This window comes from Cetorhinus maximus, chromosome 21 (genome assembly GCF_964194155.1).
Source record: "Cetorhinus maximus chromosome 21, sCetMax3.hap1.1, whole genome shotgun sequence".
Lineage (NCBI taxonomy): Eukaryota > Metazoa > Chordata > Chondrichthyes > Lamniformes > Cetorhinidae > Cetorhinus > Cetorhinus maximus.
The window spans coordinates 64,873,294-64,895,283 of record NC_135899.1 but is presented as its reverse complement, the minus strand read 5'-3'; the positions used below and the strand labels follow the sequence as shown (position 1 = coordinate 64,895,283).

Genomic DNA, 21,990 nt, shown 5'->3' with positions numbered 1-21,990 from the left:
TTTTATTGCAACCTTTCATTAAAATTTAAAAACACTCATGAAAGAGGCGTGAACATGAGGGAGGTGGTTAGTGGCCAGTTTCGTGAGCAGTGATTTGTTTGCATTGGGTGCATTGCAATTGCGTGTGTAACTTGCTCTCAATTAACTTTACATTGCTCTCATTGGTTTTAACCAGAATACCGGCATTCCTGGATGCAAGTGCCAAACCAGCTTGTTGTTATCATATGTCAATAGCACCATAGCAACACATATCACAGGAAGTTTAAAATGAGCCATGAATTCAGAAGTCTGAAGTACGCTGCAGAGAAAAGGTGGAATCACAAGTCTGCTGGTAAAATGGTAAGTGTTCCTTTTTGATCATAATTTTACATTTCAAACCATTTCACATTTTTAAAAATGCTTTTAAGAAGGTATGATAATCCTGGAAATGTTTTTCCCTGGCAATGAGAGGGTGCGAGAAAGATGATCATTTTGTTCTGTTATGCTTTTGTGTACTTGTGTGTGTGTGATGTGTATGGTATATGTGCAGTATGTGTGAGATGTGTATAGTTTGTGTTTTTGTGGTGTGTGTGGTGTGTTTGCTGCATGTGTGTTGGCACCTGTGTAGTGTTTGTATGGTGTGTGTTGTAGTGATGTCTGTTGATATGTTTGTACTGTGTGTTGTATGGCACATGTGCCTGGTAGATGAATAATGTGGCTTTTGAAAGGTATGTTGGTGAGTGTAAGGTGTGTTTACAGTGTTTGCTGTATGGTGTATGTATGTTGGCTTTTGCGTAATTTGGTATTTATATAGTGTGTTGCTGTGTGTGTGGTGTGTTTGTAGTGTGTGTTTTATGGTGTGTATGTATGGTATGTGTAGTGTGTGTATGGTATGCATGTGTGTAGTTTGTGTTTCTATGATGTGTTGGTGATGAGTGTTGTGAGAAATGTCATGTTGGTGTGTGTTTAGTGTGGTGTGTGTGTATATGGTATGTTTGTAGGTAAACCTTCAATGTAAATTCTGAATGGGAAAATAAATGGGCAATTACTTTTTTTCCTTTCTCTCTTCAATGAGAACGGCACATGAGAGAACCCATTTCTTTCACTGCTTTACATCCAGCAGACCATGTTCTGGGCTGTTTCTGTAATGAAAAAGCTTATTACATGGACAGATGTTTGACTGCCAAATCCCTACCAGGAGAGCCAGCTAGATATGAAAGGGTGTTGGGAAGTGGGTGGGGGGTGGGGGGGTGGTGATGGAGTGGAACCATTCCATTCCCATCAGACAATAGCATCCTGCTGGAGGTTAACCCAGTACTAGGAGATCGGAGCACTTATCTCTGCTTTCCAAGACACACATCCGCTCGGGATAAAATTGCCTGTGCTCTCCTAGTGAGAAGAGGGAACAACATGTACTGTAAATTCTGTCAAGCCTTTGACCTGAATAATGTATTCAGTTCTGGGATGGGGGCAGGGAATGAAGTGGGAGTTACAACCCCATGTGACTCAAGGTAGGAAAACCATGTTTATTAGTTTTCTTCTCTCTAAACTTCTCACAGAAAGCTGCATTAATTAATATAATGAACCTTTAATTCTTTTTCCACCAAATTTAATTTAGTAGCATGTTATGTTAAGAGACATTCAAGTTACAGTTTGGAAGTGGGGTTCAAATGAAACAAACAATTCAAAATTCTCTGATTTTCTAATCTTGTATCCAAGACAATATTTACTAACAATGCAGTTACTATGGGCATTGCTATGTGGGTAGAGACTAGAACATGCATGTTCTACATTACAACTACTTAATAAACAACCCTTAGGCTTCAAGTCAGGAGTTTCGCTTGATGAACTGACATGAATATGAGATCCTAAGAAAGTTTTCACTGCACTCTAGATCAAGATTCATAAAAAGTGATTGTAATTCCAAATTCAGATCCCTGACACTATGGCCTGGATTTTAACCTGGAAATGAGGGGCGGGTGCTATTGTCAGGTTGCGAGACCTGGGAGATCCCGTTTCTGGAATGTCCTGCAGATGTTAAATCAAGGCCTTTAACTGAGGTTCCCACGCACAGGCAACCTGATTGACAGGCTGGAGGCCTCACGGGCAGGAAGCCTCCTAGCCATCTAGCTAACTGAGCCAACTGGCTGCCTGTGCATGAATTATTCCATAAAATTTTGACCAAGGTCTCGTGTGTTTGCAAACAAATAAATTACTTTTTCTGGAGGCTGCGAGTGCAAAACTGTTCTTCGGAGATCTCACTTGGAAAGGAATACCGGGTGTGGCGTAAAACAAGCTGTCAATTCCCTTTAGCTCATTTTGTGCTACCATCAAAGACCAATTCCACCCCAGTGCCCCTACAAACACACAAGAAACCAGCAATACAAATATACCTTAATACTCCACCCCTAATGTTTATTCAGAAAGCAACTAAGTCATACGGACTGAGCCAGTTTCAAGTTCAATGCCTGGTCTGTTCTGAGTTATCTCATCTCTGTCAGGTGGCTAGTAGAGGAGCTACAATGTTGCCTTAGATTGGGGAAGATAAAAATTTGGTTGCTACCTAGATATTCCACTTGAAGTCCATATGTTGGATAAGGACAGAATTGGTCCTGGCAGTGATCCACTCTGCAACAAAATAGCCTGATGACACCCATTTTCACAGCTCCAAGGTGAATAGTGGCCACTTGAGCCAATGACCAGCAGATGTAGCTTGAGGAGCAATGGGGAGAAGAGTTGAGTGGGGGAATTGGCGAGGGAGGAATTTGGCAAAACAATGGAAAAAAATAACAAAGGCGCAATGGGGAAAGGTCGCTGTCTAAGACCTTTCTGCCGCAGTGCACCGAGGGGTTGGGAACTGTTGAGAGTCCCTCGGGCTGTACAGCTCAAAATGAATGTGAGCATTGAATACCAATTGTATTATAATTGTATTGAAGCACCTCAGAGTGCAACATGATGTATGTTGATAACTCCAATACCATTGTCTGATTGTCTGCATTGACCATATTGAAATGATTGTAATATTCATTGATTATATTGCTGCATGTGTAAAAGTTGAATCTGATTGTACTTTTGTGATGGTGATTTTGAAATGTTTTGGAATGTTCTTCCCGATATTTTATGAAAAAAGTATATTTTTCAAAAAAAAACATTTTCAGGAAAATCCTTTATTAGCCAAAAAAGCTAGCTGAAGACTTGTTTTCGATGAAACCCCCTGGATTTCTCGAAAATGTAGGCTGAATTTTAACTCCCAAAAACAAGTGGGATGGGGTCGTGTCAGCGGTCAAAATGGAACCCAACCCAACTTGAAGCAACCCACTTCTGGTTTTAACGAGAGCGAGTGGCCAACACACTCACGAGAAGTGGTTTGGAGAGCAAAAAAGAATTAAACATTTGTTATACTAATTAATACAGCTTTGTGCGAGAAAGTCAGAGAGAATAAACTTATAAACATGGCTTTCCTACCTGGAGTCACATGGGGTTGTATCCCCCACCTCACCACCCTGCCCCAGAGAGTGGAGGGCAATGGCAAACCACCACAGGCAAAAACTGCGAAGAAACTGGCTCAAGATGCAAGCATCATCAGATATTGAGCCAAGGAACCGTCTTCAGGGAGTGCACACACGATGATGGTGATGAAGAATTTATGCACAATGTCAAGTGACAAAACTAATTCTTCTCACTTACAGCAAAGATGAGGCCAATACTTTTTTTAAGAAACTGGGTATCACAGGAGGTTGTTCCCAACTTATCACCGTAGGGCTGGATGCCTTGCTCCTCAGTGACATATATCTGAATTTCTTGTTTCTGCTGCTGGTGTGAATTGCACCTGGTCATATAGGCGAAGTGGGAAAGTAATCCCATGCATCGCAGTGTGATATTTTAACAGAATAATTCTGGACCTTCAGATGGGCTCACTCATGAGGTTCGTCCCTTAACATAGTCGGCCTCATCACAAAATAATTGTAGACCTCAGATTGAGTAACTAACTGGATAGTGAGCGGAAAGCCATTCACAGTGATGGCACTAGACTGCAAAGCTACTATTATGAATATCTGTATTTTGTTTATTGTTAATGAACATATTTATTCACTTTCCAGAATACTGACATGCAGGGAGGCCACAAAAGAATGATATATTTGCTTCATGTTCTAATTGCGTGGGGACAGGCCCTTCTTTCTGGTAAGTCTTATCTAATAAATAGCAACATTTTTCACCAGCAACCCTAGTAAAAGTCTGCTTGTATTTTTTGTAAATTGATTTATTGTTGAGAAGGAAAATAAACCATATAAATCTGTGAAAGGAGAATTGTCACCAGGAATCTTGAAAGCAAAGCCATAAATCATAACATTTGAACAGCAGTCAGTTTAAAGATAGTGAACCTTGGAGAACAATGGAATGTTCAGAAATGTCCAAAGCTGTAGTTATTGTGAAAATGTTGATGAACTTGCATTGATATCTCTGACTTTGATATCCTTCAATTGATCACTATTTACATGCTGTTGGCTTTCCAGGTAAAATTCTAATAGGTGTGCAATCTTCCCATTCCTGAACACTGTAGTAAGTGTTGCTTTGTCAATGACCTAGTTACAGTTGCAGTGCATTGGGTAGCATCCCTCTGCGCCAGAAGCTCCAGTTTCAAGTCCCACTCCAGGATTTAATGGCCAGGTTGCGTGTAAACTTGTAAATCCTTCCAACACATGCAAATGGCAGGCGGTAAGAGTGGGAGAAATTCCTGGTCAGCCATGTGATGGAAAGAAATTGGGGCCTTTACCATCACTATCCATAGCTCCAGACTACAACATGCATATAAAAGTGCATGTTGCCACAGCAACTTGGACTCCTTGGAGTGCCAGTTGGCTCAGTAGGCTGAGCAGCTGGTGTGGATCAGATTGGTGCCAACAGCACGGGGTTCGATTCTCCCATCCAGAACCTGCCTTCTGGCTCTACCTTGTCCCACCTGTGGTGGAGGTTGTGGTGCTGTGGGTCAGACCTTTGGACAGAGAACTGAAGAAGAAGTTACAGATCAATTTGCTTAACAGCAAGCTGTGATTTCTGTGGTTCAGTGTTTCATGTGCTTTCTTCCCTGACTGCATATTGGATTCAATCCTGATATCCCAAATCTCAACAGTGTTTATAAACCATCTTTTACCTCTGCCTTCAATCAATTAACATCACAAAAACAGATTGTCTGGCCATTAGCACATTGCTGTTTGTGGGACTTTGTTGTAGGCAATTGACTGCTGCCTCTCCTCCATGACGACAGTCACTTCACTTCAGAAGTACTTAACTGGCTGTAAAATGCTTTGGGAAATCTCGTGGTAGTGAAAGGCACTATATAAATCCATCTTTTTTAATCGCAGTGAGAAAACTCTAGATTTACTCTCTCAACTCTGCCCTCCCCACCACCCCGCCCCGCCAAACTGCCACAATGTTTTGTCCAATATCACTCATTAAAGATCTCAAGTTTCCTGAATATTTATATCACAGTAACATTGTGAAAGGCGCAGCATCATAACGCTTGATTAACATTCATAAATCCTTTCCAACATGTTAATTGTCCCACTTCTTTTTAAAGTGATTATTTTACTTCACTTTTATTTGAACAAACCAGTTGTTAAAGTTAATTTCTTCAAAGATTCATCACCCTTTGGGACTATCACTTGTTCATTGGTCTCCTGATTATGTAACTCAGACAGAGCTCTGAAACATTGATACATGTCTGGAGTAAAACATAGCGAATAAGTGTGATGAATATCTATCCTGGGAAATAATGACTGTTAACTCCAGTCTAATTATTACAACTTAGGTTGTTTGATGTCAAAGCTCATGTTCACCCCTGAGGTGAATAATAACTCTAGATGTTGTATGATCTGTGTCCGTCTAATGATCATTTTATATTTCAAGTCTCTGTTTCTGCTTTTACTGCTTTAGAGTGGCATAAGACACCAGCACTGAGTTATATATTGCTGGCTCTTCAGTATCCTGTACTCAGGCAAGTGAAATATACACACAGATGGTTAAACCCATGCTCAAAGCAGCCATACTTTATATTATAAAGTTTAAAAAGATGGCTTCATACCAACTGCCATTAAGAAGTCTGAAGAGAACAAGATTACTTGTCCAAGGAGGTCTTATGCCACTCAATCGCTTGAATTGGATGTACCGACAGATTGACAACTCCACCCATCAGTTATACTGCAGCTTCTGCTTTGATGTGGCCGGTTACTTGTCCATGAGGGAGCTTTCTACTCTCTTTAGAGGGCTGATTTATGATCTGACCAGATACCTTAACTAGCATAACAGCTGTATAAAACAATAGGGTACGAAAATGTTAAAATGTTTTTTTACTGGTTTTCCAGATGGATTTGATGTCACTGTGCCGGAGACAACTTTAATAGGCATTCACAATCAAAATATTGTCCTTGGATGCAGGTTTACTGTTAATGGTGGTTTGTCATTGGAACATATTATAATCACCTGGCAACGTGCTGAGAACAGTGAGGTGGTGCACAGTTATTACTATGGTAAAGACCAACTCAGTCAGCAGAGTGAACAGTATTCAGACAGAACAAGTCTATTTCCAGAGGAATTCAAACATGGCAATGCTTCACTGAAGCTGGAAGGAGTGAGAGCTGAGGATGCTGGACAGTACATATGTTTTGTCAGCAATATATTGGGAAGCGCCAAAGAGACAATTTTATTGAAATTTGCAGGTAAGTAGACTTTATGGTTTTATTTGTTCCTAATTATGGATAAATGCTAAGTAGGTTCATGGAAAAATGATTTTATTGTGACTAAATAGAATGTGATAATTAATATTTAATACATTTAAAAATGTATAGAAAACATTTGGTTTGCAATGAACTCAATAAATTGAAATGAGTGTAACTAAGATTGCTATAAAAAAAACTAATGCTGTTAATGTAGGGAATTAAAAAACCCAGATATAAGTGGAAAATAGTTTGAATATTATAATCAAAGGCTGATCAAGATTATAGGCATCTTTCATGATCTTTAATGGAGAGGAAGGGTGTTGGACTGCATACATTTGGAGCTTCATTTCCTTCCAGAATGTCTGTTCACTCATGAACAATGCCCTTTCCCTCCAAAACTTCATCATAAACAATTGCATTGACATTATGGGCAGAATTTTCTGGCTGATGTGTGAGTGGCGGAGCCTGCATGTCAGCGCTTAAAATGTCGCACGCTGATGTCACTGCTGCCAGGGTATACAGGCGGCAAAACAGCTACCTCAATATGACTGAGGTGCAGTGCCGTAGGAGGCTCCGACTGTCAAGGGAAACAGTCAACTACATCTGTCAGATGATCGGCCCTGAGATCTCCCCTAACTGTGTGGGTGGGCACCCCATGTCAGTGGCTCTAAAGATCACAGTTGCCCTCCACTTCTATGCCTCTGGCTCCTTCCAGGGCTCAGTGGGTGATCTTTGCGATGTTTCCCAATCAGCTGTCCACACTTGTGTCAAGAGGGTTACAGATGCTCTGTTCAGACGGGCATCGACCTTCATCCACTTCCGCTGCGACCAGGCAAGTCAGGCACAGCGAGCCAGAGGCTTCACGGCCATCGCTGGCTTCCCCCGCGTCCAGGGTGCAATAGACTGTACGCATGTGGCCATCAAGGCACCAGCAGGTGAGCTCAGTGCCTTCATCAACAGGAAGGGCTTCCACTCCATGAACGTGCCTTATGCTTACATTTGTGGGTGCTATGTCTTGGTGCCGCCCCATCGCTCGGAATGGCTTGTGAGGCAGCCTGCTGACTCTGCCATCCTGTTGGCCTCGATGACCTTGGCGGCCGTCCTCTGGCCCGTGGAGCCTGTGATGGCCCCACCTGGGAGGGAGTGGTCAGTTCCAGAACTGGCACCTCCCCAGTTGTCGCAGCCTCAACAGATGCAACGGTCACTGGCAGAGGGGCGGAGGAGCTGATGCCCTCATCCGGAGCACCCTGAGAGGAGCTCACAGCGACGACAGGTAGCCGCTGCGCCGATGTGAGGTCACATTGGACCTCCCTGTTCACCGCAGATGGATGGGCACCGAGCGCTGACATTTGGTGCCCAGAAAATCTCCCACATTGGGAATGACCACCTGAGGCCATTAGCGTTGTGAGGGCTAATGCAGGTCAGAGCGTAACCCAATCAGAAGACTCTCAATCCGATCGAAGCCCCTCTGCATGAGAGTTGCCAATCTCTCAATGGAGGAAGCCTGAAGGTCTGTCCTGAGGTTCATGCCTTCACTTACACTCTGCCTGGACTCCTCCACCACAGAGACCAACTGAAGCACACCCTCATGCAACCCTGCCAGATGCTCCCACACATCCTGCCGCTTGTCCTGCAGCTGCTGCATTGCTGGCATCTCCAGAGGCACATCATCACTGCCGGACTCAGCATGTGCCTGGTCTCCTGCAGTCCTCTGGCTGATGGCGCCATTGGCACTCTCTGTCCCTGCCATCTCCTCCAGCGATTGTGAAGTGCCCCCTCCACTGTACCCCGGGACACTAGCCGATGTTACATTCCCCACCGAAGTGTTTGTCGCTGCGCTGGTGCCTGGCTGGCTAAAATGATGTGCTGCAAGTTGCACGTCTTGGCCCTCAGGTGTGGAGGGAGGGCTCTGGACTTGTTGGGCGCGGCCATGCGGTGTTGGTGCTGAAATTAACAAGGACAGTGCATCAGTTAGCGTTCAGTCAGTAACACCTTTCATCCCTTTCCCCCCCAGCCTCATAAGTTGCTCACCCTTCAAGAACCTAAGGAGACGAACATTGGTGGGGTGGTAAATAGTCAAAAGGAGGCCCAAACATTACACGCGCATACAGACAGACTGGTCAGACGGCCTCAGGAATGCCACATGGAATGTTATGTGGATAAGTGTTCGGTTAAGCACTTGGGCAAGACAAGCAAGGTACGAGAACACATGAGTAATGGTAGGACCGTGGGAAGTCATGACGATTACAGGGACCTTGCTGGGCAGACCCGTTAAGGTAGCAGAACAAGTACATAAGGCGTTTAACAAGGTGGAAGCCAGACTTGCCTTTATTAGCCGAGGAATAGAATGTAGGAAAAGGGAGGTCATGTTGCAAGTGCAGAAAACGCTGTCGAGGCCACATTTGCACTTCTGCGTCCAGTTGTGACCTGCACTTCATGGGAGGGATGGCATTGGAGTGGGGAGAGTGCAGAGGTACCTGACCTGCATGCATGCTGGCCTGGAGAGTTGGAGTGATGAGGAAACATTACAAACACTTGCGACATTTGCCGTGGAGCACAGGAGATTAACAGGTCGCATTATTGACCTTCAAACCGTTATGAGGGGCATAGAAAGGGTGGACAGAAGGCAACATTTCCCCTTGGTGCAGGGATGACTAACGTGGTGGCATTTATTTAAGTTGAGTGCCATGAGGTTGACAGGTGAAGTGCTGAGGACCTTTTGGACAGAGTAATGTGGGACGCACTGGCTGAAAGAGTGGTGGAGGTACAAACCCTCCTAAGATGCAATAAGTCTTTGGATGTGCAGCAGCGATGCCATGGCATGTTAGGCCATGGGGATAGTGGTCACAAATGGGATAAGGTGACTTTGGAAGGTGCTAGAGACGCGCATCCTCAAGGGGCCGAGGGACCTTTGTGTATGACCCACACGTCTGACTGTATCAGTCTGTGAATGAACAGTGTTGCTGCATTAACGATTGTTGCATTAATGATTGCAGCAACCATCAGTGGTTTGGATGGTGGAGAGACAGAGTGGATGGGACTGTGGCCCTCAAATACCTGGCTGCTGCACCCCAGCCTCGCCGACACCTGCCGCCCTGGCCCCCTGCCGCCTCCCCAGCTCCATGGCCTGCTCCTCATAGGTGGTGAGGCACTGCAGCACGGTGTGCCCACCGCCAGTCCGCTGCCGCTCCCTCATATTGTGCTCTGTTTTTGCCTGCAAAACAGAGAAGAGGATTTATTGGGGCTGATCGCTCATGTACTCTGCACGCACACGCCGTACCCCAACCACAGTGGCCCATCTGAGGCCTCCAGCGGCTCATGTCCACACTACTGGTGATGAGTCCCCAGAAGATAGTATGGCTGGTCGCAACCCCCTCCTCCAATGGCCACCTTGGACACATTCGGTGTCCATCACTTTGAATAACACACGGGTCTTAACGCCATGGCAAGGAGGCGCAACTAAGTGCGGCGCCGAGGCCAGCAGATGGCTCTTGGCCACGACACCTTGAGGCTCCCCTTCCACCATCTCATCACCATCAATAAGACATGTGTTGGAATTCTGAGTATGTGTCCAGCTGCCTCCCTTGCAGGTTGCCCCCACACTACTCAAATGTGACAAACACCAACATATGCTGCAGGGAGAACCCATCTTCTCCTCAACCACTAAGGCTGATGTAAGCATGGTCATTAACTGTTTGCCCACCCAGCGTGTGCCAATTGCCCAATGCAGTAACGACAGTAAGACTTAGGGGGGTGGGGGGGGGCCTCAAAGGCTAAGGCTACCTGCTGGGTAAAATGGCCAAGGCTGACATGGTACTCACCCTTCCAGAGTGCAACAAATCATTGAAGCGCTTGCGGCACAGCATTCCGGTGCGCCGCACATCGTCATGGGTGCTAACAGCCTCCGCCACCTCCTGCCACGCCTGCCTGGTGACGTGGGAGACCCTCCTCCTCCCATCTTCTGGATACAAAATATCCCGACGGTTGGACACCTCTTGGAGGAGGACAGCAAGGCAGGCATCTGAGAAGCGAGAGGCACAGTGGCCCCCCCGCTGGCCTCTCCTGCAGCCTGCCCCCCTCCTCCTCCTCCTCCTCCTGTGCCCTCAAACCAGCATGTCCTTCTCAATGAGTGGCCATGGTGCACTGCCTCAACGAGGCTGCCTGGCCACTCTTTATACAGACTGCCAGCTCCCCATAGGAGCTGGCGGTCTGAACATGCCTGCCTCTGCGACGATTTTCCCCTTCTACACGGGAGTCGCTAAACCGCTGGGTGGGCCTTAATTGGCCCGCCTGTGCAAAATGGCAGTGCGGCCCGTTTCGGCGGCAGCAATCGGCTGCCCGCCTGCTGCCGAGTCAGTCGGGCCTGCCCGCCCGTCTAGGGCAGAATTCTGCCCTATGTCTTTGTTGAAAACTTGGCTCACCGTGTTTAATCTTTGCCTATACTGATGGCTCCCCAACTGGCTATACATTCCACCATCTGCCCTGCTCAAACTACCACAGTGGACAGTGTGGCCTTTATTAGCAAGTCACCAAGTGGCCTTGCTTTCTCCCTTTATACATCTGACACTTTCGCCTTCTCCAAGCACCTGCCCTTGTTCTACATCACCACACCCCAAACTTGACGTTAAGTTTCTCACCGAGGTATCCACACACCTTTTCTTCCTCAGCTTTCTCAATGAGCAACTCCTCATATGTGGTCATTTTAATTTCCATTTCCATGCACCTTGCCCTCTCTCATCTGATTTCACTGCCATCTGTTCTATCATAACCTCTAATTCCATATAAACTCCTTTACCCATATACACAGCCACCCTAAGTTCCGAAGTTCCTGTGTTCCGAAGAAGAATCATATTTGACTCGAAACGTTATCTTGGTTTGTTCTCTCCACAGATGCTGCTAGACTTGCTGAGTATTTCCAGCATTTCTGTTTTTATTACACAGCCACCTTCTTGACCTTGTTATCTCACATAGCCTCTGCACTCAGGTAGTCTCAATCACAGACAAGATCACCTCCAACCAATTTATTATATTCCTCACCACACACACCTCCTTACATCTTTCCAATCCCACCTCCTATAATACCCATAAGACGTAGGAGCAGAAGTAGGCCATTCGGCCCATCGAGTCTGCTCCGCCATTCAACGAGATCATGGCTGATCTGATAATCCTCAACTCTACTTTCCTGCCTTTTCCCCATAACCCTGGATTCCCTTACTGAATAAAAATGTCTATCTTAGCCTTGAATGTATTTAATGACCCAGCATCTACAGCCCTCTGTGGTAAAGAATTCCACAGATTCACTATCCTCTGAGAGAAGAAATTCCTCCTCATCTTTGTCTTAAATGGGCAACCCCTTACTCTGAGATTATGCACTCCCACACTCTCCCACAAGGGGAAACAACCTCTCAGCATCTACCCTATTAGGCCCGCTAAGAATCTTTTATGTTTCAATAAGGTCGCCTCTCATTCTTCTAAACTCCAATGAGTACAGGCCCAACCGACTCAACCTCTGCTCATAAGAAAATCCCTCCATCCCCGAGATCAACCTAGTGAACCTTCTTTGGACTGTCTACAATGCCAGTATATCTTTCCTTAGATAAGGGGACCAAAACTGTTCATAGTATTCTAAGTGTGGTCTAACTAGTACCTTGTATAGTTTTAGCAAGACTTCCCTATTTTTATAATCCATTCCCTTTGAAATAAAGGCCAACATTCCATTTGCCTTACCTATTACCTGTTGAACTTTATTTAGCTTTTTGGGATTCATGCACGAGGACCCCCAAATCCCTCTGTGTCACAACTTTCTTTAGTCTTTCTCTATTTAAATAATATTCAGCTCCTCTATTCTTCCTGCCAAAGTGCATAACCTCACACTTTTCCACATTATATTCCATCTGCCACATTTTTGCCCATTCGCTTAACCTGTCTATATCCCTCTGTAGACTCTTTGTGTCATCTACATCACTTGCCTTCCCACCTATTTTTGTGTTATTCACAAACATGGCGATGGTACTTTCATTTCCTTCACCCAAGCCATTAATATATATTGTAAATAAATGTGGCCCCTGCACTGATCCCTGTAGTACTCTACTACTTACAGATTACCATTTTGAAAATGCCCTCCCGTATTCCAACTCTCTGTCTTCTATTAGTTAGCCAGTCCTTTACCCATGCTAATATACTACCCCCAACACCATGGGCTCTTATCTTATTAAGCAGCTCTATGTGCAGTACCTAACTGAATGCCTTTTGGAAATCCAAATATATTACATCTACTGGTTCCCCTTTATTTATCCTGCTTGTTACCTCTTTGAAGTATTCTAATAAATTTGTCGGGCATGATTTCCCCTTCATGAAGCCATGCTGGCTCTGCTTGGTTAGATTGTGCATTTCTAAATGTTCTGCTATTATATCCTTTATAATAGACTTCAACATTTTCCCAATGACAGATGTTAAACTAACTGGCCTATAGTTACCTGCTTTTTGTCTTTGCCCTTTTTGAATAAGGGTGTTACATGGGCAGTTTTCCAATCCTCTGGGATTTTTTCAGAATCTAAGGATTCTTGGAAGATTACTACCAGTAATATCCTAGGATGCAACCCATCAGGTCCAGGTGACTTATCGGCCTTTAGCCCCATTAGTTTCTCTAGTACTTTTTCTCTAGTGATAGTTACTGTATTTATTTCCTCCCCCTCTTTTTACCCATAATTATTTAGCATGTTTGGAATGCTATTAGTGTCTTCTACCATGAAGACTAATGCAAAGTATTTATTCAACTCCTCTGCCATTTCCTGGTTTCCCATTATTATTTCCCCAGCCTCATTCTCTAAGGGGACTATATTGACTTTGGCCTCTCTTTTCCTTTTATAGATTTAAAGAAGCTCTTACTGTCCATTTTTATATTACTTGCTAGTTTACCCTCAAAGTTTATTTTCTCCCTCTTTATTATTTTTTTGGTCGTCTTCCGTTGGTTTTTAAAACTTCTCCAATCCTCTGGCTTACCACTAATCTTTGCCACATTATATGTTTTTTCTTTCACTTTGACACTATTCTTAACTTCCTCGGTTAACCGTGGTTGGTTTATCCCCTTCCTATAATCCTTCTTTCTTAAAGATATATCTTTATTGTGAATCATGAACTATTTCCTTAAACACCTGTCATTGTTCAGCAACCATCTTTTTTGCTAAACCCATTCCCCAGTCCACTCCAGCCAACTCTACCCTCATTCCTTTGTAATTACCCTTATTTAAGTTTAGCACAGATGTTTCCAATTTAAATTTCTCATTCTCAAACTGAATGCTAAATTTCTGTGGCATCAGCTATCCTTCACGGACCTCAGTTAACATCAGTTATGGGGAAGCTATTACTCAAAGCTATTTTTAGGAATAGAGTGAGCACTGGAACAAATATGAACTGATAAGAAAGAGTCAACGTAGTCATATCTGATTAATCTAGTTGAAGTTTTTTGAAAATGCCACTAATTAGATATATAAAATATTATTGGAGTGTCTATACATTCAACAAGGTTCAATAAAGGAGATTGTTCATAAAAAATGAGAACATACAGAATTTAGGTAGCCTTTTGACTTGGCTTGAAAATTGATTGAGAGGTAGGAGACAAAGAATGGGGATAAAGGGAATACACTCTAATTAGCAGGATGTGACTGCAAAAGACATGTGGAGACCTGTAATGATGCATTATTACTTGTAACGTGTAGTTCTGCGTGAACAAACTGGACTTTGTTTTGTTGCATGGCTGATTTTTCATCTTGTGTCTGTATCTAATTATGTATTGATACCATTTTCAAATTATTTAATGTCAATGAAAGCAAATTTCTGTGGTTACTGAGTAATCCAAGCTATTCTACTCTATAATCCGCAGCTCACTACAAGGACCCAGAACTGCTGATCAAACTCCAGCCAACAAGTTCGATTTTCATTTTAAAATCTCAAGGTTATCCTAAGGCATCTGTCCTCTGGTACTGTGCAGAAGGTAAAAATTTGCTCCTGAAGCCTAAAATTTCATACCTTCAAAATGAAGATGGTCTCTATACACTCCTGAGTGTTCTGGAAGCTGATAACGAAAATACAAATTGTAACCACGTAGTTGAAATTCAGAACAGCCTTGTTAACCAGACTGTTATCAGGAAATTCAAACTCCTTTTACCTCGTAAGTCATTATTTTGCTTAACAATTAGTGGATTTCTTTAAGGTGAATTTACTGGGGATTGTGTCTTTCCCCAATTCAGTTTCAAAGATTTTATTTTTCTGTAGAAATGCAAGTGGGGGTCAATTTTCCCAACATATACTACCAGAACAGTGACTTAGAAATAAGGAGCACATATCAAAGAAATCACAACTCTTTCTGCACAATTTCCTATTTACAACTTTTAATCGATGTAAATTCATATAGGCTGTGACCTACAATTTTTTAAATATTTGCTCCTGATGGGAAATGTGACAAGAATGCCTGAGGTTTCCTGATCTGCACTCCCCATGGGTGAGACACTGTGCTGGGAGCATACGTTCGCTGAATTATAACGTTAATTGCAAAAAAGAGCATTGTAACATTTACCTCTGAATACAACATGAATCATTTTTGGGATATATTCACAGAAGCTGTATGATACAATGCCTTAAGTTCATGACACAATTTCTGCAGGGGTTTTTCCTGATCTCCCACTGTAACTTCAGCAGAAACCTTAAAGAAATGGTATAAATGAGGATTACATTGTGAAAATAGGAGAACCCACCCCCCCATCCCCCAACCCCTGGAAGAATTCCAGATGCATATGTTTTGTAAAAATGCCTTAATATGACTGATGATTATTTTATATTTATATCTTTTTCACTTTCAGCACAAGGCATTCAGGAACATAACCCTCACAAGGAATGGTGGATTGTTTTTGGCTTCGAAATACTGGTATTTGCAGCAATTATTGTTCTGGCATTTGTAATATTTAAACAGCGACATGATCAACAAAGGAAAATGGGAAAAATAATGAAATATGAAATTGCATGAATGATTCCATGGATAAAATATCTGACTTTTGTTCATTCTCAGTGAATGACAAAGCCAACATTTTATTGTCCTGGGTAGCCCTTGAGAAAATGGTGAGAAGCTTTTTTCTTGAACTGCTGCCCATGTGGTGAAAGGACTTCCATGGTGCTGTTTGATGTATGTCACAACGAAGGTTGGAAGGGAACTTGGAGGCAATATTTCTCCCAGGCATCTGCTGCCCTTGTCCTTCTGAATGGTGGAGGTTGTGGGAGATGCAGCCAAAGAAGCAGTGTACCCTGTGGAGACTACACACTGCAACTGTGGTTCAGCATCAGTACATCATAATGCCGAGAGTAACTTATCACTAAAGAATGGATCATGTTCCTAAATCCAGAAAATCTGTGATCATTTTATGGATGGTACAGTACTTGAAAGCATTATGTTTATGCCTCTGGTGTTATGTAGAAGTTGTTCTCTGCTTTCTCATCCAACTTATAAAATGCGTGTCACATGGATAAAAACGAAATCATTATTGAAGCTCAGGAGCAGGTAGCAGTGAGAAAATTATGGATACATTTCCAATTCAGAAAAACAAAGTCAAGGTTCACATGCAAGGGTGTGAAGTGATCAGATAGGATTTGATCATTTCAGATTATTAGTTGATCTCCAACAGGGGCAGAGTTTTGCATAGGGGGCATGAGGGGCCATAGCAGGTGTGTGGAAGGACAGAACTTGGCCGGGGGTGGGGGGGGGCAGCGGAGGACCTTTTGAACTTACCTTTGAAAAGGTTCCCTCATGCATGTGTTTATGAGTCCTCTGAGGGGCCGTGAACCACAACTCTTAAAAAACCTGGCCCGATACCAGGAAAGTTGGAGAGGAGTGGGAAATGCCCATCTCCGCAATGGAGCCAGCCAGGGTCAGGAGCGGTGGATGCGGACTTCTGACGGCAATCAGCTTGCATCCTTTAAAGGCACTTCCAAAAATCAGACAGCCCGGGAATGGGAATCCCGGAATCAGGACCCACCCACCATTTTTAAAGGGCTCCTGAGTCATCCTTGAGTCAGTGAAAATCCAGGCCTAGGTGTTTGGCTCACATTGTTGCCAGTAGGAAAAGAGTACACTGTTTTCTGATCTGCAGTTGAGGGAAAATAGATCAACACCAGTAAATAACTTATTGCTTTAACAAAGGCTTAATTAATGTGCATGGGCCACAAGGTTAAAAATTGTGGTCCCCAAAATTGAAAAGCTGTGATCCTAGCAGTTATGCAGGGATCATGGGCACTGGTGCTTTCTGGTTGTGGGATCATCAAGAGGGCATCTCATTTGTGTATGGCTGGTGGCTGGTGACTGCTGTGTACTACTATGGGTGCAACTCCAGTGCCCACTTCACCATGCGGATACAATATCTAGCCCATGCTTGCCGTTGGATGTGGGTGACCCAAGCCCACTCTACCTGCCTCTCATACCCCAGTCAGAATCCTTTCAGCTGTTCTATTCCATGAATATAGCCAGCGAAGGGGATAATTGGAGCTTTTATTTACAGGGATACACACTACAAACATGTCCCTACTCACCCAACCAGCCCAGCTATTTATAGACGCACAAGTGAATCCCTAGTTAATGCCCTTGACCTGAATACAATTAAACATGCAATTAATACACAGTTAGCCCGACATCACCGCGTGCCATCACGATATTTCGCTGGGCGGGCGCGCAATGAAGTTCAAAGCGCGCCCGCCATTAATTAACGGCCTAGTTAAGGCCCTTAAATCGTCAATTGACGCCGATTTTCAGCCGCCCGTGCGATCTTCAGGTCGGTGCACGGCCGCAACAGGCAGGCGGGTAAGAGACTTTTTAATAAAACTCATCCACGGGCGGGATAAGAGGGTTCAGTGGGGTTGTCAATCTGGTCTGTGAAGTATTTATTGCAGAAAGTGTTTTAAATTTGCCTGTGTGATCTGTAGCAGTTCAGAACTAATTCCAGCAGCTTCCTGTGTACTTTGAACCTTCAGCTCAGCACTCTTCAGTCAGGAATCTTTATCGGGCCTGCAGCTTTCTGGAAGCCTCCCTTTAACCTGGGTATGGGCTCTGACATGTCCACTGGAGGCAGCTCCTCTGAGGAGGAAGGGAGGGCTAGAATAAGGAGGAGGCCATGGTGTGCTTAAGTTGGCTTATGCTTACATTTAGTGGTGCTATGTCTTGGTGCCACCCCATCGCTCGGAGTGGCATCTGAGACAGCCTGCCGACTCTGCTGTCCTGTTGGCCTTGATGACCTTGGTGGCCGTCTTCTGGCCCGTGGAGCCTGTACTGGGCCCGCCTGGGAGGGATCTGCCAGGTCCACAGCTGGCATCTCGCTAGTCGTCATAGCCTCACCCGATGAAGCGGTCACTGGGAGAGGGGCAGGGCAGCTGGTGCCCTCATCTGGAGCACCCTGAAAGAAGCCCGCAGATATGACAGGCAGCTGCTCCGCCAATGTGAGGTTGCCCCGGACCTCCCTGCTAACCGTCGACGGATGGGCAACGAGCTGGGAAGCTTGAAGCCCACACCATCTCCCACATTGGCACTGCCCAGCTGTGGCCACTGGCGCTGTGTGGGCTTGCAGGTCCGAGCTTAACCCCAGGAGAAGCTGCTTGTTCTCCTGGAAGCCCCTCTCCACGAGAGTCACCACTCTCTCCAGGGAGGAAGCATGACGCTCTGCCATGAGGCTCATTGCATCAGTGATGCTCCGTGTGGACTCCTCCACCATGGACACCAAGCTAAGCATAGCCTCATGTATCACTCCCAGATGCTCCCACACACCTGGCCGCATTTCCTGCAGCTGCTGCGTCATGGACGACTCCAGAGGCACATCATCAGGCATCGACTGAGCATGTGCCTGGTCCCCTGCAGTCCTCCAACTGCTGGCCCCATTGGCACTCTCTGTCTCTGCCAGCTCCTTCAGCGACTGTGAAGTGCCCTCTCCACTGTCCCCCGGGACACTAGCTGATGTTGCAATGCCCACTGAGGTGCTAGTATCTGCGCTGGTGCCTGCCTCGCAGAAATGGTGTAACACAGGTGACAGTTGAGGGCCCTCAGGTGTGAGAGGGGACATCTGGAATTGCTCCTGGTGGACAGGCTCTGATGATACTGAAATTAACAACAAGGACAGTGGGTCAGTTAGCGTGCACACACTGACACACTTCATCCCTTTCCCCCTGGCTCATTATGCGCTCAGCCTTCCAGAACACGAATATTGGCGAGGTAGCAGATAGTTAGGAGGGTACACTCACATTACAGGCGGATACAGACAGACTGGTCAGATGGCCTAAGGAATGCCAACTGGAATGTTATGTGGATAAGTGTGAGGTGGTGCACTTGGGCAGGAGAAACAAGGCACGGGAATACACGAGGAAGCGTTGGACAGTGGAAAGTAAGGAGGATTAGCGGGACCTTGCTGTGCATGTTGACAGGCCCGTTAAGGTAGCGGGACAGGTACATAAGGTGTTGAAGAAGATAAATGCCATACTTGCCTTTATTAGCTGAGGAATAGAATGTAAAAACAGAGAGGTCATGTTCCAAGTGCAGAAAACGCTGCCTAGGCCACAGCTATAGTTCTGCGTACAGTTGTGAAATGCGCTTCACGGGAGGGATGTGATTGGAGTGGAGAGAATGCAGAGGTCGCTGACCAGGATGCTGGCTGGGCTGGAGAGTTTGACTTATGAGGAGACGCAGCATAGACTGGGTTTATTTCCCCTGGAGCAGAGGAGATTGAGGGATGACATTATTGAGGTTTATAACATTATGAGGGGCATAGATAGGGTCGACAGGAAGAAACTTTTCCCCTTGGCAGAGGGATGAGTAACCAGGTGGCATAGATTTAAGGTAAGGGACATGAGGTTGACAGGTGAGGTGATGACCAACTTTTGCACACAGAGTGTGTTGGGAATGTGGGACGCACTACCTGAAAGGGTGGTGGATGCAGAAACCCCCCTAACATGTAGTAAGTATTTGGATGTGCAGTTGCGATGCCATGGCATTCAAGGCCATGGGGATAGTGGTGGGAAATGGGATAAGGCAACTTTGGAAGGTGTTTGACATGCGCATCTTCGAAGGGCCGATGGACCTTTGTCAGTGACCCACACCTCTGACTCTATCAGTCTGTGACTTAGCAATGTTGCAACAATAACAAATCAAACAATCATTAGTGCTATGGATGGTGGGAAGAAAGAATGGATCTCACTGTTGGACTCAAATACCTGGCCGTTCCACCCCAGCTTCACCGACACCGGCTGACCTGAGCACATGGCGCCTCTCAAGCTCCAGGGTCTCCTACTCGAAATGGCTTAATATCATGAGCTGGGCCTGGCTGCCTTCGAGTTCTCGAATGCTCACATGCATTGTGAGCATTCTTCTTTTGATAAACGGAAGACCATTCATTGTGGCAATTCGCACATGGACTCTGCACGCGCACGCTGCCCCCCAACTACAGTGGCCCATATCAGGCCTCCAGTGCCTCCTCTCTCCGCTACTGCTGATCATTCACACAAAGATAGTACACCTGCTCCCAACCCCGCCCCCCCCGACCCAACGGCCACCGTGGACACAGTCTGCGTCCATTACTTTCGGAAACACACGGTCTTAGCCCCCATAGTAAGGGGGCACAACTACATGTAGCATCGAGGGCAACAGATGGCTCTTGGCCACAAGACCTTGAGACTCCCCTTCCACAATCTCATCACAGTGAATAGGACATGTGTTGGAGTTCTGAGTATGCGCCTAGCTGCATCTCCTGCAGGTTGCCCCCAGGTTAGTTATGTGCGACTAAAAGCAACACATGGTGCGGGGGTGAACTCATCTCCACATGAACCACTCAGGCTGATCTAAGCATGGTCACTATCTGCTTGCCCACTCAGCATACGAAAAATGCCCAACATGATTCAATGCAGTCACGACAGCAAGACTTGCAGGGGGGCTCTTAAAGGCTAAGGCTACCTGCTGGTTTAAATGCCCATTGCCAACATGGTATTCACCCTTCCAGAGTGCAACAAATTGTTGAAGCGCTTGCGGCACTGGATCCAGGTGCACCGCACCACATCGCGGGAGCTCACCACATCCGCCACCTCCTCCCAGGCACATTTGGTCATGTGGGGGGGGGTCTCCTCCTCCCATCCTGAGGGACCAACACCTCCTGCCCGTGCTACCACCTCCTCGAGGAGGGCAGCAAGGCAATCATCAGAAAAGCAAGGGGCACATTGGCCCCCCCGCTGGCCTACCCTGCAGCCTGCCCTGCTCCTGTGCAGACCCTGCAGCCTGCCCTGCTCCTGTGACAGACCCTGCAGCCTGCCCTGCTCCTGTGCAGACCCTGCAGCCTGCCCTGCTCCTGTGCAGACCCTGCAGCCTGCCCTGCTCCTGTGGCAGACTCTGCAGCCTGCCCTGCTCCTCTGCCCTTCCCCCCAGCCTGGCCTGCTCAGCCGGCCCCCTGCGGTGTGACCTTGAAGTGGTCATTGTGAGCAGCCTATAGGACGCTGCCAGGCTTTCCTTTAAACAGACTGCCGGGTCACCATTGGACCCGGCAGTCTGTACACGCCCGCCGCAGCCAGCACACTTCCGCTATTCACGGGAGTCAGAAATGCGCTGGGTGGGCCTTAATTGGCTTGCCCATACAAAATGGCGGTGCAGCCCTGATTGCGGGCGCCGATCGAGTCCGCGCCCTCCCGCGGTCGCTCCTGCTCCGCTCGCCTGACAGGCAGAAAACTCTGCCCTAAGTTGTGGGATCCAGTTATGCCCTTCTGGAAGCAGGTATTGGTCACCTCACAAGGCATCTCAATCCAATGCTGGAATCCAACAAAGGTAGTGAACTTGGAAACCTTGATGTTGGGAATCCCTGACCCTAGTGTGACCCTATTAACATTTGCCTTGTAAGGGGAATATGGGGGAATATATCAGTTACTTAAATTGGATCCCTGATATTTTTTCTTTTGTTCTGTCAAATTCCTGCCAGAGTTATGGTTGATATTGGGCAGAACCCCTATGGACTTTCAGGGCCCAAGTGTTTATTCAATATGCAGGCATGGTGGGCAATTGGTTCGTGTTTGGGTTAATCGCCTGACTTACATCCAGGCCAAGTTTACATTTTGTTGACTTCAGTGAAGCCAAAAATTGGGTGGGATGTATATCCCTGAATGAGCCCCATTTCTGGCTGTCATAAACATCTGGACACTGCCGTAGTCTGGTTTATTTCTTTCAGGTTCAGTGCAGTCTGTTAATGTGATCTGCTAAGCAAGGGCTTAAGTTCAACTCTTACCTAACAAAAGT

General features: G+C 45.8%; 1 protein-coding gene across 1 annotated transcript; it reads left to right on the top strand.

The window, feature by feature from the left end:
• The first annotated feature begins 267 nt into the window (after positions 1-267).
• LOC144695932 (CD276 antigen homolog) lies at positions 268-20,735 on the top strand. Its single transcript, XM_078567026.1, has 5 exons — positions 268-339; positions 4,080-4,161; positions 6,342-6,695; positions 14,578-14,688; positions 15,554-20,735. The coding sequence occupies exons 1-5, from the start codon at positions 268-270 to the stop codon at positions 15,715-15,717; spliced, it is 783 nt and encodes a 260-aa protein (XP_078423152.1). The 3' UTR covers positions 15,718-20,735.
• Positions 20,736-21,990: the final 1,255 nt, after the last annotated feature.